At 43.2% G+C, this 24,157-nt stretch overlaps 2 protein-coding genes across 3 annotated transcripts in view; both read right to left on the bottom strand.

Annotated features, from left to right (window-relative positions):
* The window catches only part of LOC116843471 (endocuticle structural glycoprotein SgAbd-1-like), a 16,101-nt gene extending 2,082 nt beyond the window's left edge, over positions 1-14,019 (bottom strand). Inside the window, exons 1-3 of the mRNA XM_032813915.1 lie at positions 13,859-14,019; positions 3,938-4,071; positions 1,296-1,570 (exon numbers count right to left, since the gene is read on the bottom strand). Of these exons, the coding sequence (XP_032669806.1) occupies positions 1,296-1,570; positions 3,938-4,071; positions 13,859-13,873 (424 nt within the window). The 5' untranslated portion in view covers positions 13,874-14,019. The remainder of the gene's footprint in view (positions 1-1,295; positions 1,571-3,937; positions 4,072-13,858) is intronic.
* The window catches only part of LOC116843472 (endocuticle structural glycoprotein SgAbd-8-like), a 41,166-nt gene that overhangs the window by 8,262 nt on the left and 8,747 nt on the right, over positions 1-24,157 (bottom strand). Inside the window, exon 2 of one of the 2 annotated variants that reach the window (XR_004377889.1) lies at positions 14,067-14,283. The exons of the other annotated variant lie outside the window; for it this stretch is intronic. The gene's annotated coding sequence lies outside the window, so the exon portion shown is untranslated. Of the gene's footprint in view, positions 1-14,066; positions 14,284-24,157 lie in introns of those variants that run through there. 2 annotated transcript variants of the gene reach the window in all.

The following is a 24,157-nucleotide window of genomic DNA, read 5'->3' as shown; positions in this document are numbered from 1 at the left end:
GGGGGGGGGGGGGGGGGGAGAGGAGATGGAAATGCTGTTTCAAACGCCGTGTGCCTTTTGAAGTCGCGCGCTTGATTATTAATCCGGCCTAATTGTGTTCCCGGGCCGCGCGATAAATCCTGCACGTTGACCCCCGACGAATGTTTCGCAATGTATTACTTCGCGTCTCTCCGCGTCATTGAGACGAAATTTGCATTTTCGCGCCGGAGGCTTTTGTACTCTCGCGCAAATTTCACCTTCCGAAACCCCCGCGACTTCTAACACACAAAGCCTCGCGCTCGCTCTGTGTATTGAGTCCGATTTTTAATTAATGAAAATTTCATTAGCAGTGCAGGCTGAAATGCTCGACACCCTGCCTGTTTCCGGCGCGTGAATTTTGACGAATGTCAAGGTGTACGAGAGTTCAAAAATAAATCGGTAATAAATAATAATTGAGAAATAATTAATATTCCCATGCACTTCTCGATATGTATGATAAAAACCAAACACGAGTGCCGAAAACTGGCGAGTACCGCAACGAATGGCTATTGGGCGTTTCCTCTGTATTAAAGGAGTTTGTTTTTACTGAGAGGAGTTTGTTTTACACTGAGAGAAAAAGAATATCTAATGTAGAAAATATTAAATATTGAGACATTATTTACTTTACTTGAACACTCGAGGATTTTTCTCTTTAAATCTATTCGCCAAATAAAAACTTAATTGAAGAAGAAAATCATTTCACTGATTTATCCGTCCCCGAAACAACTGGAATTCGATCAAATCGCTCGATTGCGAATTCCTATTTAGCGTGTTGCTTTTTCAAAAAGACCGTCGCCGATGCGGGTGTATCCAAAGCTTGTGAGTAAAAATATTCCGTAATCGACACTCGAAGGGCGCGAAGGAGGTCTCCATTATTTAATTAACCACAGTTATTCAAGGATGATCCAACCCACATGAAGCACGTTTTGAGAGAAATAAAGATGAAAATTTGATACATGACTTAAAAAGTATAGTAGTTCAAGTAGTTCAAAAATAAAAAGAGAAAGAGTCAAGCATTATCGATTTTCTTCTACAAGGATATTCATTCATTAACAAACTTAAGTCCTAAAAAATGGATAAAAAGACACAACTAGTACAAGATGGCGCAACTAGTAGAACATAAAAGCTGTTTTTCAATTGATTTTAGGCGCTCATAATCTTTTTCATTTTACACAGAAAGACGTGTGGGCTACCCATCGGTAACACAAATTCAAACGTCATAATGGGTTGGGTCGTTCTTGTATAATCACGGCCAGTTCTGGAACGGCGAGTCTCACCTCTCACCGCTGGCCTCTGTCCGCCGTCGTCCTCCTCGGGGTGAGCGGCGTTCCATTCGAGCGCCCTTTGGATCTCCGGCGGGATGGGCGGCGCCGTGGGGATGTGGGAGCCCTGCACCTGGAAACCGTTCTCGTCCGCCACGTAGGTGAAGCTGACCTGTTGACCGTCCGGCGCCGTGTACGAGTCCGAACCCTGCGAGACTACCGGCGTCTCGTTGTCCACTTGTTTCGGTTGGCCCGATTCCTGATGGCTGATCCCGTTGCTCGTTTCGAAACTACCGGGTAGAAGGAGATCACGTAGTAACCGCGGTGTTCAAGCAGCGGAAACGCGAGCGAGCTAGTGCCTCTTCGGCCCTTCTTCTCTCTTGTTTCTTTGTTCGTTCTAAATTTTCAATACCGCTTGGGAAATTCACCGTCAGCTTACTCAAAAATGCACGAGAGAGTTTCTTGCGCTTCTCTTGTGTGTGTATACACAAGAAAAAAGATATATATATATATATATATATATATATAAAGGTCTTATGTATATATAACATTTTTATTGTATATTATGTAACCCTCTTCATCATTAGCTTTTCCGTCTACGATTGATCGTATATCACGTTCTGATTGGTCGTTACAAAAAGACGCAGAAAATTGATGAGGAGTGTATGTTAGCAGACGTGGATAAATGTGAAGATGAAAACGTGTAAGTATGCGCGGATCATCTTCGATTCCACCATTAGACTTTCACTTGGACTTTTATATGGAGTCGAGAAGAGTCGGCGCTGTGTGATTTTAACGAAGAACGTACACAGCGCGCGACACAATCCGTGGCTTAATGACTCAATCAAACTGACGGATGGGAACGAATTGAGCCCCATTGTCATCGGCCGATCGATCGAGGAATGCGTCCGCGCGAGGGAAAAGCGCCGTGGAGCCCGGCAAGTGCTCAAGAGGCGTCGGGTCGCGGAAGCTCGAGAAAGAGAGGACAGAAAGGTCAGCCGGTGGAGAAACAATTCCACGGCACGGTAGCGACTGCTCCCACTCGCGAATAACGACGGAGGTATGCAGATGGCAGAACTCGTGGGCGACAGCCGCGCGACACGGTGAACCGGTACCATCTGGGATACCTGTTCGCGGGTATATCCGCCGACCTTCTCACAGCATCCATTGTTTGCACCGTGGGCGAAAAGGATGCGAATGTTGAGTGTGGGTCGCGAGGAATGCTCGCCTCGCGAAGGATCTTTTCGCGAAGATGTCGCGGATGCGCCGACAACGACGACGGTACAATTGGCAGCAGTTACGCAAGAGTGATCCAACCCACATGTGTGAAGCACGTATCGAGAAGAATGCAGATAAAAATTTGATAGATGACTTTAAAACTATAGGTAGCACCGACGTTCTTCGCAATCATTCAATTTTCTCTCTTTTAGGAGTATTCAAGCTTAACCCTTCAAAAAATAGATAAAAAAGACGCAACCAATAGAACATAAAAACTGTTCTCTAATTAATTTTATTTAATCTTTTATTTTATATAGAAAGACGTATACCCGGACTATCCGTTAATGAAAAAAAAAGAACGTAAACTTAAAAGTCATAATTTTGTGGGTTGGATTATTCTTGTGTAATTATGATCAATTTTCACTCAAATAACGAGAAAAGCCGTGCTCATCGTTTCATCGTGTGTATCAAATCGGATGAGATGATGATCTTTCTCTATCAGATCCTTTTTCGAGATTGATAAAACTGAGTGAGAGCAAAATGTGCTCTTCAAGTTTTTTCATGTGAATTTCACGCAAGGAATAAAGTAACAGTCAAATTACTCGAATTTAAGTGATTTTTCACTTATATAGAGTGTGTTCTTCACTTCAAACCATCGCATGAATATTTTCAGTCGAAGTTAAAGAGCGAATATGATGTACTCTTTACAGAAGCGACACCACTCTAATCAAATGAAACATTCGGTGACATGAATTAGTTTAAAAGTGAAAAACTCTCCACTCGTCGAATAAACATTTCCCTTCGAAATGGAAGAGCAAATTAGATATGTTGCACAGTTATACACAGAAGCAACGGTGATATGAATTAATTTAAAAGTGAAAGACTCTCCACTCGTCGAATGAACATTTTCATTCGAAATGGAAGAGTATATTAGATATGTTGCACAGTTATACACAGAAGCAACCTCACTCCAATCATTCGAAACATTAGCTCGTATGGATTAAGAATCCACTCCACTAATTTGAGTTAAACATTTACTTTTATTAGTTTCGAGTAGCGGTATTTGCACTGTTTTGCTTCGGGTGAGATTTCACCCCGCGAAATGTATAAGAAGTGCACGAAATGTGCGGACTCGTTAAGATCGCGATCAAGAAACAACTCGGTTGGTGTAATTTGAATTTTCTGTTGTCTGGGAATCAGATGAAAAGATTGGTTATAGCGATAGAGGGATTCCTGGTCTCTACTCAACCAATTGCTCTTAAGTTATCTCAACTGAGTTTTAATTGCAGCTGAATGTTCAGACGGACATTTTCGGGGTCACAGGGTGACGGAGATAATGTTTCTCGTCAGCGAGTTCTCTCGCCTGACTTTCATACAGTACAGCGCGAAATTGTTTTTCGTACAGAAGAAGAGAGAAAAACATTGGCATCGTGACTCACTTGTTGATGTAGTTGCCGTCGAAGTTGACCTCAAGCTGCTGAGACGTGATGACCGCATCCTTGTCGGCGCCGCTGCTTGGTCTTTGAGGTGCGCTCAATGTACCTGTCGTACATAGTACGACCGCCACCAACACCTGTAGGAGGTCATACCCTGATTAGCTCGTACAGCGATGCTGATACAATCGAGTCGCGCAAAAATCAGCCGGCTAAGGGGCTCGACATTGCTGGCACTTTCGCGTAAACCGCGAAAGGTCGACGACGGGCAGCACGCGAGCGACGGGACTTTCGAGCGCGCGCCGTGTCGAAAGTCGCGGCTGGAACTTGCGGAATTTGAACCTCATCGCGCCTCGTGAGCGCGGAAAATCCGTCGCGCGTTACCTCACGTCGCGTTGCACACAGCCGCGCGTAATGTCAGTTTAATGTCTCAATGCTGGCGAGTCGTGAACGCGCGCGCTTTTATTGTCGCGTCGTACGAGTAATCTTCACGGATCCCCGCAATAACGGCGCAACCGCGGGAGTTGCCGTTTCATCGAAAAAAAAGAACGAACAAATAAAACGCAAACTAAAAGAGGAAAACGAGAGAGGAAGAAAGGGAAGAAAAAAGCGACGTGTTCGTCCAATCTGGATACTCGAAATGTCAATTTCCGATAATTGACGTGACGACACCGCGTCGTTCCTGTTTTAGCGCGAGGATCGTATTTTCCCGAGTTTTTCTCCACGACATAGGAACGATTCGCGTGAAATTCATCGGCGGCGATCGAGCACGTTGGCACACATGCTCGAGTCCGTATCGCGTGAATAGACGGCGAAGATTCGCAGACAATGGCGCGCCGGGCCGCGGCATCGTCTGCAAAACCTTTTGGCTCGTTCAAATATTCATAGAATTCGTGAAAGTACACGAGAAATGGGTCGATCATGTGTGTGTGTGTATGTGTGTGTGCACAAGTACGTGCACATGTGCGCGCGCGCGCGGGGGGCACGGTTGCAAAGGGCAAGCGAGGACGATCATGCTTAGAAACTGCACGGCGCAGTTACGTCAGTTGCAAATGACATTATGAAATACGGCGAGTAATGACAGGACGAAAACGGTGCCGAGCAACGCGTCCGTTTTTCTCGCGCGGAGTGAACGTGCAATTTCATTCACGAACTTCGTCAGGCTTCAATCTGGCCCAGCGGCAATCGCCAGAAATGTCAACCGGCTTCAATACGCTTCCCGTCGCGGTACATTTTTCCTCCTCGCGAAATTAGATTTCAGAAATTGAATTTATCAAGTTTAAGAAAGAGAGAGGAACAGATCGCGAACACACTAAACACATAAGATGAACACACTGCTCGCCGCGCGCACGCGACGAAATTAGAGAATGCTCACACAGAAGAAATGTCACTCTAATGTCGAGAAAGGTGATTACTCAGTTAACTCTCTCTTTTTGAAACAATGGTTTCATAGGTTGGTTTCGTTTCAATGGTTGGAACATTTTCCTGATGGTAGCCTCAAAAATATACTCATCACAAATTTTAGAAAAGCTCATTATTATGTGCGTAACAAAAGAATCTATTCTCTTTACTAGAATATTATATCAAAGTTTATTGAAGAAAAGGCTGCATGTATTCTTCTGTGTATAAAAACGCCGCGTAATCGTGGTGTCGAAGGAAATAAAATTTTATTTCACGCTATCTCCTGTCTGTTTTAACTTTCGGGATTGTCGTTTCATGTAAGTTGGCAAAATGTCCTGCTGCATATGTTTGCACTAAATTCTATGAAAATTTACAAAACAATTACAAAGCTTAACCTACAATGTGCTCTTTGCTTTCTGTTTCTTATTCTCCATCTTCTTCTGGCTTGAGGTTTGAGTCAGAAAGACATCAACGGAAAGAAACAAAAAGCAAAGAACGCATTAGTAGATTAAGCTTAAGCACAGAGTGTTCTGTAAAAGAGACTCGTATGGAAAACAACGCAACAACTAAATATTTTTGTGTGCAGCGCGCGGAAGATATCGTACTGTCGATCGACGCAAAGCGGATTCGCGAATTCCCAGCAGTTAATTCCAATTAATAATAGCCGGCTCGCTCTCTGGATTTCAGCCGAGCCTGATTTTTGAATTCCGACTCAAACGCACGAACTGCCATGCGATGAAACGCGCATCAGAGGATCGTTTCGATTGATTCCCCGTTAATCGAGCAACGAGCGATTAAAGAGCCGTCCCGACAAAGCTCGCGGATTAACGAATCACTGTCATGTGTAATTTACAATAGACCGTGATTTTCGTCCGGTATCGCGCGCGTTAATCGCACGATAGAAAATCACCTGTGTTATCCGCGATTTGACTAATCACAGCGAGTAGAGGCAGAGAAAAAGAGAGAGAAAATTTTCCCGATCGCCCCAATATTCGCCAAGATTTCACCGGATACTCTGCTCGACTCTAATTTAAGATGATAATAGCTCTGCGAATCTCTCGTTTTCTCTACAAGGGCAAATAAAGATCACACTGAGAGAAAAAGTGGTCAATCTAAAAAAAAATCATAGTTATTTTCGACACTAAATATATCTTCCTGTCGTTATAAGGAAAAAGTAGCAGCAACCATGTGAGATTATTATCATTAGCACTATAGTAACGCTTATTAGAAAAATGATTTTCTTTGATCATATAATTCATTTACTCTCTATGATTATACACGATGAAAATTTTACGGTAAAAATTGCTATAGAATTCCGAAAAATAGATTTATGTTTTATTATAAAGGATAAATTTATTATCCTTTCGTTCTATACAGTGAGAAAAAAATATCTAAAAATTAACAAATATTTATTAGGTGAGTAATCAAATATTGTTTATTCGGTTTAAGTAAAATTACACGGTTTAAATAAGAATTGTGATTTAAGGAAATATGTTAATAACAACCACTTGAGAAATATTTGTTAATTTTTAAGTATTTTTTCTTATCTATATGCGCTACTTATACATTAAGAACTGATATATGTTCTTTGTTATATTTCTGCACTACTAGAGGCATGGTGAAATTGTAGAGAATTTATATGAAAGAGAAAGAGAAATTTCAATATTCTCTCATGGTCACAATAGTCGCAGATACCGAAGGCTTGTTTCTCAGTGCAAAGGAACGGTAATCACGAGAAACTGCAAAGGGAATTTAGTCAAAACGAGCCGCGAGAGTTTTTTCTTTACGACGAACATGACAATTCCTTCACTCCGTTTCCGAATAAAGAGGAGATCGGTACGTGATTCGAGAGGCATCGGAGCGAGTCTCTTTTTTGCGGCCGCGGAGCTTTAGCAAGGAGGCTACTTATGCAAACGCGCTTATATCGAGGATCGACATTTGCTTTCTCGTTAGCCGGCCAACCGGAGACTGTTAATTGCCTCTCGATACACGTAATTTCGAGGGAGGCAGAAGGTCGACGCCGTTAATGATCGTTACGACGCGTCCAGCAGGCGTCCGCGAGGCTCGCGCAAGATCCTTTTTTTTCCTCTCCTCCTTCTTTTTCTTCTTTTTCTTCCTAGTTTTTCTCTCAAGAGAACGTTCGAGAGAATTGTTTAACGCGCCGCGGAATTGTTTTTAATGCCGACGCGTATCGGGCCGCGTGTGCAATCATTATATCTCGGCAAACAAATCGTTATCTGAAATGCTAATTTGATCGCCTCATCATTAGGCCCGCCGAGGGAAAATGACCAAGTGCGGGAAATGCGTGATCGCGGACGCCTCGCGGCCCACGGGATTCTACGAGCATTTGATTATCGCGTAATAATGGCGTCATCGAGTTATCGGCAGTTTTCCACTTGTGCAAAGTGCCAAATTTCTATCCGAACTATTTGTGAAATTTATATTGAGGAAATTATTTTTGTATTTGGAACTGAAGTATTCGATATACGTACGATTTGGGATTGTCATGTATTTTATTTGTGTCATGTTGGATATATTAGTGAGAAAGCAAAATACATGAGCGGCAATTAAATCTTTTGATTACAATTTTATACTAAACATTTGATCAATTCTACCTTAATCAAATCCTGGTCCAATCTATTTTTCATAAAAATGAACTGTGTGATAGACTAAAAAGACGAAGGGCAAACGAATGGTATGATCATCACACTCGTTTAAATTTGTTTGCTACACGGAGGAAACGTTTGGTTGAATTGACGAAATTTCTGACGAAATACGAACGAATCAAACGATTACCGGAAGTCTCTCGTGAAGTTGATAAAAAATCTTGTTAACTCGCATGCGAGCAGAATTCTGGTAGATTCTAACGGAATTTCTAGTTTGCCTATAAGTCACACGGAAATTGGTTAACCCGAACAAAAATTTTTATGTGTAAAATGTCGTTGCAATATAAACATATCACCGGCAATTTTCCAGCAGACACGAAAAACAGCGACGAGTTTCAACTGCGACATTTATATTCGCATTAATAGTCGTTATTTGAAACTTCTTTCGAATGAGATAGTTAAATCTGAGTTCAGAGTTAAACGAGAGTTTTTCAGTTGAATCGCGATTGCAGATATAACGTTACATATATCATAAAATTCAACCGAAAAACTTGGATCCAATTCTGAGTGGAGATCTGAGTATCTCGCGTGAGACAAACTTCAAATAACAACTATTAATACAGACTTTAGAATTCTACTTGGAGCAAGCAAAATATCTTATTAAATGTGAGGCCTCGTGTGAAGATCATGCAGGAAGCGAGCCTCCTTGGATACACACGCACGCGTCCAATTGCGGATTCGCCCGTCAACTTGAACGTAATGTTAGACGGCACAACTTCTCACACACAATACCGTTTATCGCGCTTCGTCGGAATTACGCACCTCGCGTGCACAATAACGCGAGTCCGGCGCGAGGAACGAGTTTATCCGCAGAAAAACGCGTGCGAAGGATGTATCAATTACGGAATACATTAATTACGCAATTCTCGGTCTCTTCTCTTTCTCTCTCTCTCTCTCTCTCTCTTTGTCTCTTTTTTTATTTGCCGTCCCGCCGATGAATCGGCAAATACGTAATTTTGAGCGCGCGATGGAGAGGCGAAGACCGTCGTCGTTGAAATTGAAAATAACTGGAGAAGAATTTTGTTATTGAAACGAAAATTTGGTCAAAACGGGATCGAATGTTTGGCGATCGCAACCGAAAAATTTAAGTGGCCGCTTTTGCTCACTAATACATCCTTTACTTGACACAAGAAACCTGCTGATGCCGAGCAAATGCCGTGCAAATGTACGAAATATCTCAGTTCCAAGTACATAAATAATGTTTTCCGTGCGAGAAGCGGTGAGTCCGCACCAAGTTTCCGAGCGTGTGCGTCTCGGTTTCCGAATTTATTACGGTTTTCGCGCGAAGGCCGGCGAATCACCACGGCGTGGTAAGTTCGTGTACGTCTCGACGTGAGATGGAATACTCGAGAGGTTGTTAACAATGTTGATCTTTGCAGCGGGCCAGATATCGTTGGCGATTACGTCGTCGTAACGACGTTAATCAGGATTCGCGTTTCGTAATGCTCGCGCACGCACGGACTGACTGACAGACGTACGTACGTACGGACGGACGGAGGAAGGGAGGGAGGAAGGAAGGGAGAGAGGGAAAGAGGGACGGATGGACGGACGGATGCTGCAATTCGAGAATAATCTCGCGGAGGAGGAGACCGATTGTGTTACGAGACGCGAGGCAATAAAATATGATTAGCGTGATATGAGAGACGATGCGACTTCTTTTTTTCTTCTCTTTTTTCTCGCGGCGCGTCGCCTTCGCTGAAGATTACCGGGAAATCGATACATACACCGCTCGACGAGCTGACATTGAGGATCTCAGTTTCAATGACGCTCCTCGCGTCCGCGGGAAAACAAGGATACACGCGCTTCCGTTGCGTAACTTTGCATCGAACGCTAATTTGCCTTGAAAAATCTTCACGCGATCTAACTCCTCGACGTGCCGACCGGGACCGCGAGTGTTTATCGGTGTCTGAGGATCTCGCGTATCTCCCTCGTCACCGATGTTGCCAATTAAATCCGCTTGCGATCTTCGTCTCGAAATCATCCGCCCTCACAACGCGCACCCAGCGAATTGCAAAATTCGCGAGCGCGCATCGAAAACGCGCGATGGAACGTGCAGACGCGCGTGCAAATGAAATTTCTGTAAATTACACGCCGAAACAATCATAATTAACCGATAATTGGCTGCACGTGAGTGACGGCGTGTCGCATCGTTCGTTGCTCCTTCTCTCTCTCGCTCTCTTTTATTTTCTTGTTTCATTCTGCCATAATTATTTCCTCATTATTCTCAATCATTTTTCGTATCTTGTTATCGACATCATACTTCTAATTAAATCTCTCATCGCCTTTTCAACGCGTGCTTAAATTTTCCTTTTTCCTTCGATTATTAACTAGAATTTGTTCTGTTCTCTTTCATTTATATGTCTCCATCTGTGACTTTATACTGTTGCGTTACATTTGCTATAATATTCTATTTTTTTCACTATACTTTCACTATATATATATATATATATATATATATATATATATATATATTATACTATATATATATATATATTATACACCTACTGCTGTATGCCTGAAGAGATTCTATTCCCAAAACTCGATAAATATTTACCTATTTATATATATATATATCCTTTTCTCTTTCTCGATAGAACGGATCGTCGAAATAACGTACGCGTAACGTGTGCATACAAAGAGGTTACAAGAATGCGCGCAATTATCATTTCTAAAGGCAGAGGTGTCGCCAAGGATCTACCGTGTGACGCAACTTCCTCCCCTCTCCCCCCACCCCTCCGGGCGCGTCCTATTCATTACGGCTAATTATACTACTCCCAATTCCATATTTATTCGATACACGTATGCCACGTGTCACGCATCGCGAACACTTACGTCACTCTCGGGCTCTCGTTGAAATTATCATTGTCCGACGCGCGACACCCGCAACGCACGGGCCGTTCGTCACGTTCTCGTTTCGGAACAACCCTCCTCTCTCGGGCGACGAAGACGCGGTCTCACCGAGGACACTGCCTCAGCGAGAGCATTAAGCCGAGAACATCAGCGGCGAAGTGGAAGCTCGAATTGGACGACGAAGGTGCGCGATGTCGCAAACAGGATGAGGAAAGCGCGAAAGATGCGAAGGCACGTGTCGAAGGTGACGCGAGAGCGCCGCGACGACGACGACGACGTGCTCATCGAGAGAAGACTTTTTTTTCGCATTTTCCCAATCGCGCCGAATCCACATTTTTGCCCCACCCCTGTCCCCGAAATCTCGTTGAACTTCGTTCGATCCAGTTAACTTGCCAAACACGCGCAATATCGCGACCTGCGTTCTCATTATCGCCTCCCGTTTCTCTCTCTCTCTTTCTCGTTTTCCTTTAATTTTACACCTCGTATATCATGCATATGGAAACCGGTGGTGACCGGACAGTAGCGGGACTTAGCGTTAAACGCGGCGCGAGAATAGGAGCTATTGTCTGCGCGGGGCTGGTGTAAATCCGCGGTCGCGTACTTCAGCCCTTGGGCCACGTGTGTTGCATTGAATCGCTTCTCTCGAGCCGCGCGCGGCCAAGTTTCGCGTTTCCAAGCTGGACGCCCGCGTCCCTGCGATATGCATTTCGCGAATTTTCACAATGGTCGCGCTGTAATGACTTTCCGCACGTCGTACGACCGATTTTCACGGAGTTCTCGAGTTATTTTCCCGAGAAAACGCGCGAGAATCGGTCTCGCCGAGAGTACGGGACACGCTGCATACACTTTATATATGTTTATACACACACACATGCGCGCGTACATATACACGGCAAGGCGACACGTTGCTCTCACGAGATAGCGAGCGAACGACGTATATCATATTTACTAATATATACGCGAGAGCGCGGCGGAAAAATTGCCGAAGTCGCACAAAGTTTATCGGCTCATTTCCGCGAACGGCACCCCGTGAAAAATTCTGCTGATATCGGGTCGCGAAGAGGATTCGAATGGCGCTTAAATTTATTCCCCGAACGACGCTCGGACGAGCGGAGACCCGATCGTTATTTTTTGCCTTAATAACGCGCTGAGAAAGCGATCCCCCAAACGCTCTTTCATTATCGATAAGCTCGCTCCTGCGCTCGCGACGCGCGACGCGAAATTCGCGCGCGAATTCGTTAAAGTCCGGACTGCGCGACGACGTATTTCCTTTTAAAATAAAATGTGCGTCGGTCAATTGACCGTGTGTTTGTAACACAACAGAGAAATGTTTGTAAAGTAACAAAAATGGAAACAATTGTAGGAGCAGAAAATAAAAGGGATTCGCGGATCACAATTGAGATTTTAGCTTTATTCTTTCGATCTGAATTTTCCAACATTTTTATATGAACAATCAACCCGAATCGAAATTTTAGTCCTTTTTTCGATCCTTAAACTTCCTAATATCTATGTATTTTAAAGGATCAGTACATATTTAATGCAAATGGAAACTAAAGTCCTATTTAGCGCCTCTAAGTGGCAGAAGACATAAAATGTCACTTGTGGATTTTAGAGAGGACTTCTATTGCGAAACTGTAAGTTAAATAGAATAAAAAAAGACTGATTTTGGAGTATCAAAGTAAACGACAAATGGAATACGAAAGTAGAATCAATATTTTGATTACGACACGTTCGATACATATGGAAACTGGAGTTCTATTTATAATAACTTTAAATGATAGAAAAAAACACAAAATGCCACTTGTAAGTTCCAAAAAAGACTTCAGAATATCAAAGTAAGCAACAAATGAAACATTGAAGTTGAAAGGAGGATGACAATTTCGACTTAGAAATACATATTTAATGCAAATGGAAACTGAAATTCTACTTAACGCCTTTAAATGTTAGAAGAAACACAAAATGCTACTTGCGAGTTTTAAAAAGAACCTCTCTGTAAAGCTAAAATGGGTTGTATAGAATTGAAAGAAACTCATATAGACTTTAGAGTATCAAAGTAGGCAACAAGTGGAACATAGAGATCGAAAATAAGATCAGAATTTCAATTCTGGAACGCCCAGAGACGGATTTTCGGACGTCTGTTGGAAGTTTCGCGGCGCGTCGCGTTCAAACAGATGACGAGTTCCAGTGAAAGTGACAAATGTCTCTGCTTTTGTCTCGTGCTCATTATGACACCCGACGTCAACTTTCGTTCGACACTTTGAGAGATCAATCGCTGTTATAGGTCCAGCTGCGCCGCGGACGTCGCAAATTGCAAAACACGCGCGAGAGGCAGCGGGACGTATATTTCTTCGCGAGCCGACACTGTGCGGACGAAACGCGCAAATCCGCGGCGATTAATTAGTAGCCGATAAGTCATATCGTAACTATTGCAAAACGATCCTCTTAGGACGCGACGCTTGCCGTTAATTTCGCGTGCACGTAATGTCAAAGCGCAACGTGCAATGTAACTCGCGTGACTCGGGCGTCTCGGCGAAATGTCATCCCATATCGCCGCCGACAAATCGCGCGTAAGTTCGAAGGCGTCCCGGCCTGACGTCGCGGCTACACTAATCTCGAGACAGCGGGACGTCTTCTCGCCGACGGGGAAGCTGACGTTCGTTACCTAACGTCGCGTCGCGGACGGTTCCCGACATGATGGATGAGTCGAAATTTCCGAAGGACGAGAGCAGCCTGTGTATAGCAACTCTCTCTATCTATCTAGCTAACTCCCCCTCTCTCCCTCTCTCTCTCTCTGTCTCGTCCTCACGAAGATAGGTCCTTCGAGGAGGATACACCATTGACTTGCCCGCGAGGAGAGAGCCGTCTCCACGAGAACGATCTTGAGCAAAGGATCGCGCGCGTTTAAACACGACGACGATGACGACGACGACGACGACGGTGACGACGACGACGACGAGGACGAGGACGACGGCGGCGGCGGCGACGGCGTCGGCCGAATGCGCGTACCTACCTTGATAGTGTACATAATCTCTCTGTCACACGAACGCCGACGACCAGAGGAGCTTGAGAGATGCAGATGGGTTGGTGGTACTTGTGCTTCTTCGTCAGATGCTTCGGCTCTTTATATACGCGACGGTGCCAACGTGGTGCAGTGAAAGGGGTCATCCCTGCCCTCTCTTCACAATACACTTCTTCTGACCAGTGCATCTTCGGAAAAATGTCTGGGATGAATCAGGAGTGGTGACTCCTCCGACTCGTTTCTTTCCTTCTCTTTGCCTTTTTCTGCTTTTTTTCATTTTTCTTCTTTTTCACACTCGCTCTTCGACCCTCTCCTCCCCACCCTTGCCCCTCCCATCATCCTCCCGCGTATGTTCCGGTTCACGTCGACCGGTTGAGATCGATTCCGATGCGCTTCCTCGATCAAACAGCCGATCTCTGCGAAGAGGAGAGGAGGGCTAAGGCGGGTGCGGTTCCTTTTGGGGCTTCACGCGTTTTTCAGCGAAAATGTGGGCGGATGCGATGAATATCGATAAATCAAGGAAAAATATGCTGTTTCGAAGAAGCTGTTTTAAATTTAATCTCTCGAGAAACTTCGTAGTACGCCTCGTCGATGACTTCATCAATTATTACTTGTTATCTTAATTTTGCAAAATTTTTTTTTTCACTCATGTATGTGTACATAATAAGAGAAAAACGCGGTTTTTTAATTTTATTTCATGAAAATCTCTCTGTCTCTCTCTCTCTCTCTCTCTCTCTCTCTCTCTCTCTCTCGTAATAAATCTATAAATTGTATCATAATAATATATCTCTAAAATATAACATATAACATACATATGTCAAGAGAGAGGGGGAAGTATATTTGACACGCACACACACCGAAGACCTTTATGATCATAAATCATTCCTCGCCACATTAAATTCCTCTGCCGCCTCCGGGTCGATTTTTCCTCAACGAGATCGTCGAGGTGTCGGATGGTGTCGCGGCACGACATCCTGCATACTGAGAGAGCCCGACCATTGTACGCATCGTCAATGGACGGATCGACATTGTTGCTTCTTCTGGCTGGCGCGACAGGCTTCGATAGAGCCCGCCTCGGACGCTCGCGGCCGCGCGCGGCGACAGCGATTACGCGAAGTGGAGCAAAGTGCATCGCGCTCCGCTATCGGATGTGTGTGCAGGGATGCAATGTCTAGGTCGGTTACGGTTGCATCGGCATGACGTCGTGCGTGGTGGCGCGCGGCGGTGGCGATTTCCTCGCACCATTCATAACGCCGCGACACGTAGCGCGATAGTGCGTTACGGGTAATGCATGTACATATACGGGAAGCGCATACTTTACGCGCGCGTGTCAAGTCGCTGATAAGCCCCGTGTTGAATTCCACGCACAGGACGATAATCCTAACCATGGCCCGCGCGCATATTTCTTCGCCTGCGGAGTATATGCAGAGACGATACGCTCCGTTCTGGCGTGGCAACGTTCGACATTTATTTGCTCAAACACGCCTAACAGATGTTCGGCCGGTAAAACGACACGTAACATTGTGGGCGCATCGTATTTACTCCTGTTTCATTTTATTTGGATTACCTGTTATTGTGTTATTTGTATTGTATTATATGGTATATCGTACATTTAAATAATTAATAATTAATTGCAAATACAGTTGCTTTATTTTATTTTTATTATCTACAATTATTATGTCAGTTTTATTATCTATCTACTTAGATTATTTATTATTTTGTTTGTCTCATTATTATTTCTCTCAGACATGAGATTTATTTTGACATATTATACCATTTTGCCTATTATCTATTATTATTTATTATTTTGTTTGTTAATATTATTCCTCTCAGAGATTTATTTTAGTATATTATATTTAAATTGCTCATGTGACACAGTTTATTTTATTTTGCTTTTATTGTTACATCGTCGTGTTCACTGCTTGCACCGCTGCTTTATTTGGTTTTCATCGTTTATTACATATATTATTATGTTATTTTTATTATATATTATTATTTATTATTCTGTTTGTCTTTTCTCTCTCAGAGATTTATTTTGATGTATCCCATTTAAGTCGTAGGTCATGATACGCCATTTTCTTCGTACTGCTGCGAGTACATTTGCTGAAATTAGAACACTTTCAAACAGCGGTCTACTAACTTCATTCATGCCTTCCCGCCATTTTCGTAGCTCTTATGAAATCGAGTTTTGAGGTCGCCTTTATGACATCATCCACGTGGAAAGTGAACAGCGGTAACGACGACTCGTCGTTTTCAGGATTCACAGAATTCAAAAGATTATTGCGCAGCGCCACTCATCATGAGGCGCTTCATCTCGCGCGATCCCCCGTCGGTATGTGTTCTTGGAAATACGAAATCTTCATAACTCGGTTGAACTCGGACGGATCTCTGCACACTCGTGCATAAAATATTTTCCATTTCTTTCTATGAATGTAGCGCGACCGCGCGCTGAACCGCGCGCTGACCTTTGCGATCGCTATCGGCTACTTTCGACTTTTACGATTAGCGCCGTATCGTAAATCCGCGATTGGATTACTCGGAGAAGAACACAATGAGAGAGGCGACAGGTCGCGAGAGGCTACTCGTCTCTTTAACAATTACCAAAACCGTCCAAACGACCTTTCGTCGTTTTTTCATGCACGAGAAAGAAAAGAGAAGAAATTCATTTATTTCGCGTTTCGTGTATCACGAATTTACGGACTGCCAAATCTGGAAGCCGTCACACATTTTAGCTCCGCTAAAAACTCTCGCAGTTCAACTTGAAAATTGAATTACTCCTTTTCTCGTTCTACCATTAAAAACATGCGGAACTCTATCGTCCCCGCTTTTTACCGTGGAGTTATTTCTCACTTTTAGCATCTGGCTTCCCTTTTGTCGTCCATTCAAAAGCGTCCATTCAACTCTGACATTTGTCGCCGCGGCGCACGAAAGTCAGCTGATTTACAGTTTTCGCGAATCGCCGGCAGCTTTATTCGCCGGCCGCGCGTGTATGCGTATGTGTGTGTGTGTGTGTGTGTGTGTGCGCGCGCGCGCGCGCATGTTTCCATCGCGACCGGTGCGGTGCCGGTCCTTGAAATGAATTACGTCGACCGTTACGCGACGCATTCCTCGAGATCTCCCGGTTGCATCTCCCGGACCGCAATCGCGGCCGAGGGTGGTCGTTCGGTTCCCGAGCGTACAATCCGCTCGATAATTAGCCCTCGTCTACGTCTCACGTCTACATACGGGAGCTGCGCCCTTTCGCCCGCGGTTCGCGGGACCTCGCGAGCGATTTCGCGCTCTCGCTTTTGACATTTTCGTAACGACCCGGTGATGATAGCGCGGGAGAACGCGCGTGGGCGTGTTGGCGCTTCGTCGATCGTCTCCGCGAGTCCTCTCGCGTGCTACTTGGTCTTTCGGCCGCGCTCGGTTCTCCTCGGCAGGTCTCATATAATAATCCAGCAGAAAAGCGCGACGGAGAAAGGCGAGACTGAATTTCCCAAATCGACCGACGTGTCCCTGCTCGAGCGAAAATACGACGCGATAAGAAAAGTTTCTTCCGAGAAACAAGCCCTTAAAAATATAGAGTTTGATTATCGACGCATAATCATTAATCCTCTTCAGTCATTGACGCTCTACAGTGAGAGAAAAGGTTTGGGATTCGTAACTATAATCGTACAGAGAAATAATTACTGAAAATCATTACATGATTACAAAAAATATAGTTTAGGCCAAAAGTAACTACAATTTTGGTTGTATCAACCATTTTCTCTCAATCAATGTAGAAAAACCTGGTTTTCCTAACGGTCGGCTCCCAGTTACATTTTATTTTACAAAAGAAAGTTATATTTTATTTTATATTCTTTTTTATCGAGTTGGACTATATTAAAATTATAGTACAAATTACTGCAAAGATAGAAAATTTAATCATCTATCCGATACGCGGTAAAAAACGTTCAATTACAATAATTTTTGCATTAGAAACTCAAACATGCACATAACATTTTTTAACAAATATATAGTAATCTTAGCCATAATATAGTCCAGAGGGGGTTAATAAAAATTTTGTTGTAATATTTATTACAATATTCTCTCCGTTTACACAAGTCTTGTTTGCCGCGTCTCTCGTGTCGCGCGTAAAAAGGCATTCTGCTTCGAGCATTCCTCTTGATCCAAATGGAAGAAAGTTAAAATAATATCTAGTAAATTTACCGTTCATTTATAGTCCACTTCATTAAAAGAGAACTTTTTTGCTAAAAGCTTTCGCTTAGAATGTGAGATTACAGGAAAAAGCACTTTGCAACTAGAATTCTTTTTTCGTGTATATATGTGTAAAAAATATATATACATACACGACGACTTTCCGTTTATTCGTTAATTGTTAACGGAGGCCGCAATCGATTCCCTCGTAAACGTCAACGGAGGCACGAAGCGACCGCCGAATTTTCCGGGGCTACGGCGTCACGACTAAACATATCCCCTCGGATGTCACAGGCAAACGCTATCAGACGCAGGATAACGCGCCGGGAGTGACATCATCGGTTCCGTCGGCGCGCGTAACAGACGGATAACGTGGAAACAACAGATACGCCCGCAGATATTGTGTGGCGTATCGAAGCAACCTTAGCAACCGCATGTTTGCGTAATTTCCAGTCATTCACAGCCAGAGAGGCCGAATAAACACCTCGGCGCCGCCGTCGCCGCCGCGATCGCCACACCGGAGCTACGTTCTTCGCTATGTACGTGCATGTGCCATTTTTCGAAATCTCGCATGAATAATTAACGCGTCTTCGAAACGCGTCCCTGCGAAACCGCGCCGTTCTGCCGGCAGGCCGTTCACCTCGTTTCGCGAACGAGGGTGTCGCTCGCAGAAGCGTTCGATCGGCCGGAGTCTGGCCGCGAGCAGTCCCTTTATTAATCCTCGTGTCGAATGTGCGCAACCTTTCTCGCGAGCCTCCACGGCCATACACCGACATTTACGTCGTGTCATTCATGTGACGCGGCATGGCGCGCGAGCCCGTAGAATGCGCACGATCCCTCGGAAGGCGATTTGTCCTCGAGCGCATGGCACGGCTGAAAGGATTCGCCCTCGAGGCGCGCGTGCCGCTTGTCCCGCTTCGTTCTCATATCGGATACCATTTGTATCGCTATCCGTTACCGCGCGTTTCGATTTGGTCTCGTCGTCGCCAAGAGGTGCAGCACCGAGAGGAGGAGGAGTTCGAACGAAAACCGGACTAACGGGACTCTCAAAACTGAAGGATCGAGGGTGACTTTCACCCGACTCTTTGATTAGCCTCGTTGACCATTGGAAATCGCTATCAGTCGAATGTTACCAGCTGGTTTGTTAGAATAGATTATTAATTTCTCGTTTTTCTGGTAGATATCGATCTACTGTTTCGGCGCTCTCGCCACGCTGGAGAACGGGATATTGCGAGCGGGAAAAGAAGAAGTTTGAACGAAAAGCAGACTAACAGGACTTTTAAAGTTGGAGAGTCACCTTTCGTCAAACCTTAATTAATCGTATCGATCTCAGAGTCGCTATCAGTCAGAATATTATCTGCTGCGTTCTGTTAAAATTGAAATTATTTCTTGATACTAATGTATCAAGAAATATTCTTGATGTTAATATGTAGATTTTACCTACTATTGAATGTCAAATCGCGCTGTCTGAGCAATCGGCAATTTTTCTGCATTATTCATTGATTAACTGCACGCTTGATGCGTAGTTTATCGAAAGAAAACCTTGGAAATTCGCGATTTTTTATTTTTCTTTAACAGAGGTTGAGAGATCGTCTCTTTCAACGAAAGGAATTTCTCGTCGAATTTCCACTCGGCGTCAATGCGACGCGCGAACGAGTGAGGTGATTATCCGAGTCGACTTAAGGGGATGCTGAAAACTTTACTGACAGAATACTGATAGTTTTTTTGCAAAGTTTACGTCGTATTGATTGGGCAGAATTGCAAATGCTTTTACGCAATGAAAGTGCGTGCAAAAATAAATTAGAGCATTGCTCAATATGTGAAGAAAAAGAAAAGAAAATTTTAAGTGTAAAATCTCAAGTTGTCAGCGTAATATTTGCCTAAACCAAAAATTCTGCAGCTTGCACATACCGAAAGTGTGGATGTTTTAAACGGAAAAATTTTGAAGAACATTGCTGTATCTTCGCATTTGAATTCAGAAGCTTAACAATATTAGAAAAGTTTGCAGAAAAGTTTCTATATATGTGTGGCTAGGTTTTCCGCTGAATATGGAAGCAACACACACACGGAGAAAAAAATTTACTAAATTTCAAAAAACATTTGTTTGGATAGTACTGTGAAGATATTTGTTTAAATTAAGTAATTATTTTCTAAAATTAAATAAAGGAATTTTCAATATAAATTTGTTTCTTTAATTTTAGAAAATAATTATTTAATTTAAACAAATATCTTCATAGTACTATCGAAATAAAATTTCTTGAAATTTAGTAAATTTTTTTCTCAGTGCATTTACGTGAGTTCTGTATGTACAAGAAATACGAGAAAGATGAAGCATGATTGTGTTAGTGACGATCGTCTCTGCGTTATCAGCATTTTTGGAGTTCGTCGTCGACTGCAGCATTCCCTTAATCGCTCTCATATCACATCGCTGACATATTTTCATACATCGTAGAGGAAACGCGCGCGCGCGCCACTGAGACGTGAATCCTGCTGAAAAATTCAAATTAAGATCGCGCTCGACTATTCAAATCGTCGGGTGACCTCGAGGGAGGAACGGGAGAAATGGAGCGTGATCCCCCAGGGGAGACCACAGTGCGCGCGAATCGTATGATCCTCGGCTGTTCGACTGTTTAACAGGTGATGATGCACCGTGTGCATGAGAAGCCCGGGAGGAATCGCGGCAGCACCCGAATTCTGCTCTAACCGCGCAATTTGCCGGACCTTCGAAACGAGCGCTCGCCTGCGAATCGCGTCTTCGCTTATATGCACAACATTGGGCGAAAACCTAAGACGCGCCGTGAACGAGCCTGCTGCTTGTGCAAGAGCGTAGGATGAATCATCCTCGCGCGCGCGCCGAGACCTGCAATGTGCGAGGAGAAAAAAGCTTCGGCCGAATATAAAATTATGCAATTTCCTTTTGGATCGTGCTTCCAACGCGCGCGAGCAGCCGCGCAATAATGCTTACGTGTTTGCGTACAACGACGGTAAATTAAAACTGATCGAACGGCGCAATTAAATAATATCCCATTCGCGGCACGTAAATATACACACGAACGACCAGCACTTTTTGCTCGTTAACTTTCGGCTCTCTTTGGCTGTCTGAAAATACAGAGACGCCTGCTCTGCTCTCATTCAGCTTCATTTTTTATTTTTATTTCCTCTTTTGCCTTTCCGACTTTTCATTTCCTTTCTCTCTCCCAAATTTCATAAACACGCTTTTGCGGAAATTAACAGTTCGGTTTTTATTATTATTTTCTGTATTTTTTGTTGTTTTTCATAATCACTTAAACTCTTGCGTGTCGATGAGTTACCATTGGCAATTTTTATATTGCCAATGGTAACTCATCGACACGCAAGAGTATTATTCTGTTTCAACTCGAACACGAAAAAAATCAAATAGCTATATATATATGTGTGTGTGTGTGTGTATACAGGGTATACAATTGATGTTGCAGGCTATTATATTGGCAGTTAAGAAATCAAAGTGTCCTTGAATTGATCTTAACAATTTCACCTAGTAAAAAACTAACTTTATTAAATGACGTTATTTTCGTTTAACGATTGATAGAAAACAAAAATTTCATATTTTGCTTAATTTTAGAAATAATTGTCTGTAGCACCTTTAAATTTACATCTTGTATATATATATATATATATATACACATATATATACACACAAACGAATTCGTGCTAATGCAATTAGACGGCGCCACGGAATAACCTTAAAAATCGAACGAATGACGTAAGGTTGTCGGTTTTTTTTTCCTTTTTTTATTGGCACTAATGCCAGAGATCTTCGATGAGGACGTCGAAGCGGGGGAAAAGGAAAGGCGTTCCTCCTCGGCGGAGACGATGTGCCTCTCGGCGTGATGCATAATCCAGCGTAAAAACGCGGAGGCTACGGCGCGACCGTTGAAACATTTCAGGCCGACTCGAGGAGACTATCGGCGACGGTTAAAGTCACAATTTGCATTCCGATGGGTGGTAGCGCCTCGTCTCCCATGGAATTGCTCGGCTGGGGACGGTCGCGAGTACGAACAAATCGTCGGCGAGAGAGTCAGCTGAGAGAGGACGAGACGGTCACGTAAGTCGCGCGTGCGACTCTCGCGGTGATTGTATAGGTACGTGGATCGCGTGTACGTGCACGTGTACCCGCGTGTACGCAGGATCGGGTTAACGAAGCGGCGAACGTTACGCGAGAGAGCCGCGGTCTCTCGTAATCGCCGTGTAGCCGGCTGGGATTTCGGTAAACCGAGAAAGGAGCGAAAGACCGAGGGCGAACGAGCGGGCCGCGTTCTAATTCGGAAAATTCGACTGCCGAATTCGAACAAACTTCATTTCAATCGGTTCGAGGCGCGTCGAAAGAGAAACAGATATGCTTTCCATGTTGTACAAATTTTTCTGTAAATCAAATATTCCTTTCTGTTGTTAATCTTTTATTCGGGTCAGAAGAGATCGATTTAATTTTAAAGTGACATAAATATGAAAACTGTCAATTGCACGACAGAATTTTTCTGTCTCTCGCGGTGGAATCTTGCAAGGGATGTTTATATTCTTAAAAGAGAAAAGCTGAACGCGTATTTAAACGTATCTGTGGCAGTATTCCCGAAAAGGTTAATGGCGTTCTAGACAAAGCTTTATTTCCAGACTAACATTTCCAATCGATTTAAAGTCGACTCGATTGAAACCTCACGAGCTAAAGGGCGAACGAACGGATCAGCGCGTTCTAATTCGAAAAATTCGAGTTGTCGCGTTCAACAAACTTAATTGCGACTCATTCAAGAGCATCGAGAAAAAAATACGTTTTTCATATTATAGAAATTTCTGTAATCCAAATATTCTTTCGCATTTTTAACCTCTTCAGAGGTAGATTTACTCAGCTCAGAAGAAATTAATTTAATTTCCAAGTGAGACATAAATGTGATACCTGTCGATCATATAATGCAATTCCTCTTTCTCTCATTGTAGAATTTGGTAAGAAAAATTTGTTTACAGTAATGTTCATTGTATTTTGTCGGCAATATTCGAAAAAGAAAATGGAAAATTGAAGAAGAAAAATTGAATACATATTTAAACATGTACACATATGTATCCCTGAAAAAAGTTAACGATATCGGTCTACAAATATCTATTTTATCGGTCTACAAATATTTGACAAGTTTTCAGACTAATAACAAACGACACTTCCGATCGATTTAAGGTCGTACTTGAGACTTAATTGAGACGTCACGAGATAAAAAACGACGGAGCAACCGCAATCCGATACACCACGTAACACGTGACAGGCCGATTGACTCTGCCTCGTCGAGCAAATGCAAACCGGCAGTCGAGTAAAAAATTCGAGGTAAAAATAATTTCCGAGGGCGAGCGCGCGACCTATGAGACGTTCGTATGGGAATGCGGAGTCGACGAGAAGAATTTGCGTTTCTGGAAAAAAGTTGCTGCGATGCCATATACCAGGCGATAAAATGATAATGGCAACTGAATTCATTAAACAAAGTTATCCGCGAGAGGTATGCTATGAATGCCGACTTATCTTCCTGTTCCGATGATTGAAAGGCATCCATAGCGGCTTGCGTTATTGATAATTGCGTGAATACACCGCCTCGCCGCAGATAGTAATATTACATTGCGGATGTTTCGGACGTTCCTGTTATGCCGACATTCAATCGCGACTGTATGCAATGATAAATTAACACATAACAATATCTCCTCCACATATTATAATATATATTATATATATTATATATATATATATATATATATATATATATATATATATATATATATATATAAATTTTTTCTACCAAATTCTACAATGAGAGAAAAGGAATTGCATTATATGATCGACAGATATCACATTTATGTCTCACTTGGAAATTAAATTAATTTCTTCTGAGCTGAGTAAATCTACCTCTGAAGAAGTTAAAAATGCGAAAGAATATTTGGATTACAGAAATTTCTATAATATGAAAAACGTATTTTTTTCTCGATGCTCTTGAATGAGTCGCAATTAAGTTTGTTGAACGCGAAAACTCGAATTTTTCGAATTAGAACGCGGCCTGATTCCGTTCGTTCGCCCTTTAGCTCGTGAGGTTTCAATCGAGTCGA

The sequence above is a fragment of the Odontomachus brunneus genome, unplaced genomic scaffold, assembly GCF_010583005.1.
Source record: "Odontomachus brunneus isolate Ranch 3 - 2012 unplaced genomic scaffold, Obru_v1 Obru_scaffold_033, whole genome shotgun sequence".
In the NCBI taxonomy this organism is placed as follows: domain Eukaryota; kingdom Metazoa; phylum Arthropoda; class Insecta; order Hymenoptera; family Formicidae; genus Odontomachus; species Odontomachus brunneus.
Note: the sequence above shows the minus strand (reverse complement) of the source record. Positions and strands in the feature narration are given on the sequence as shown.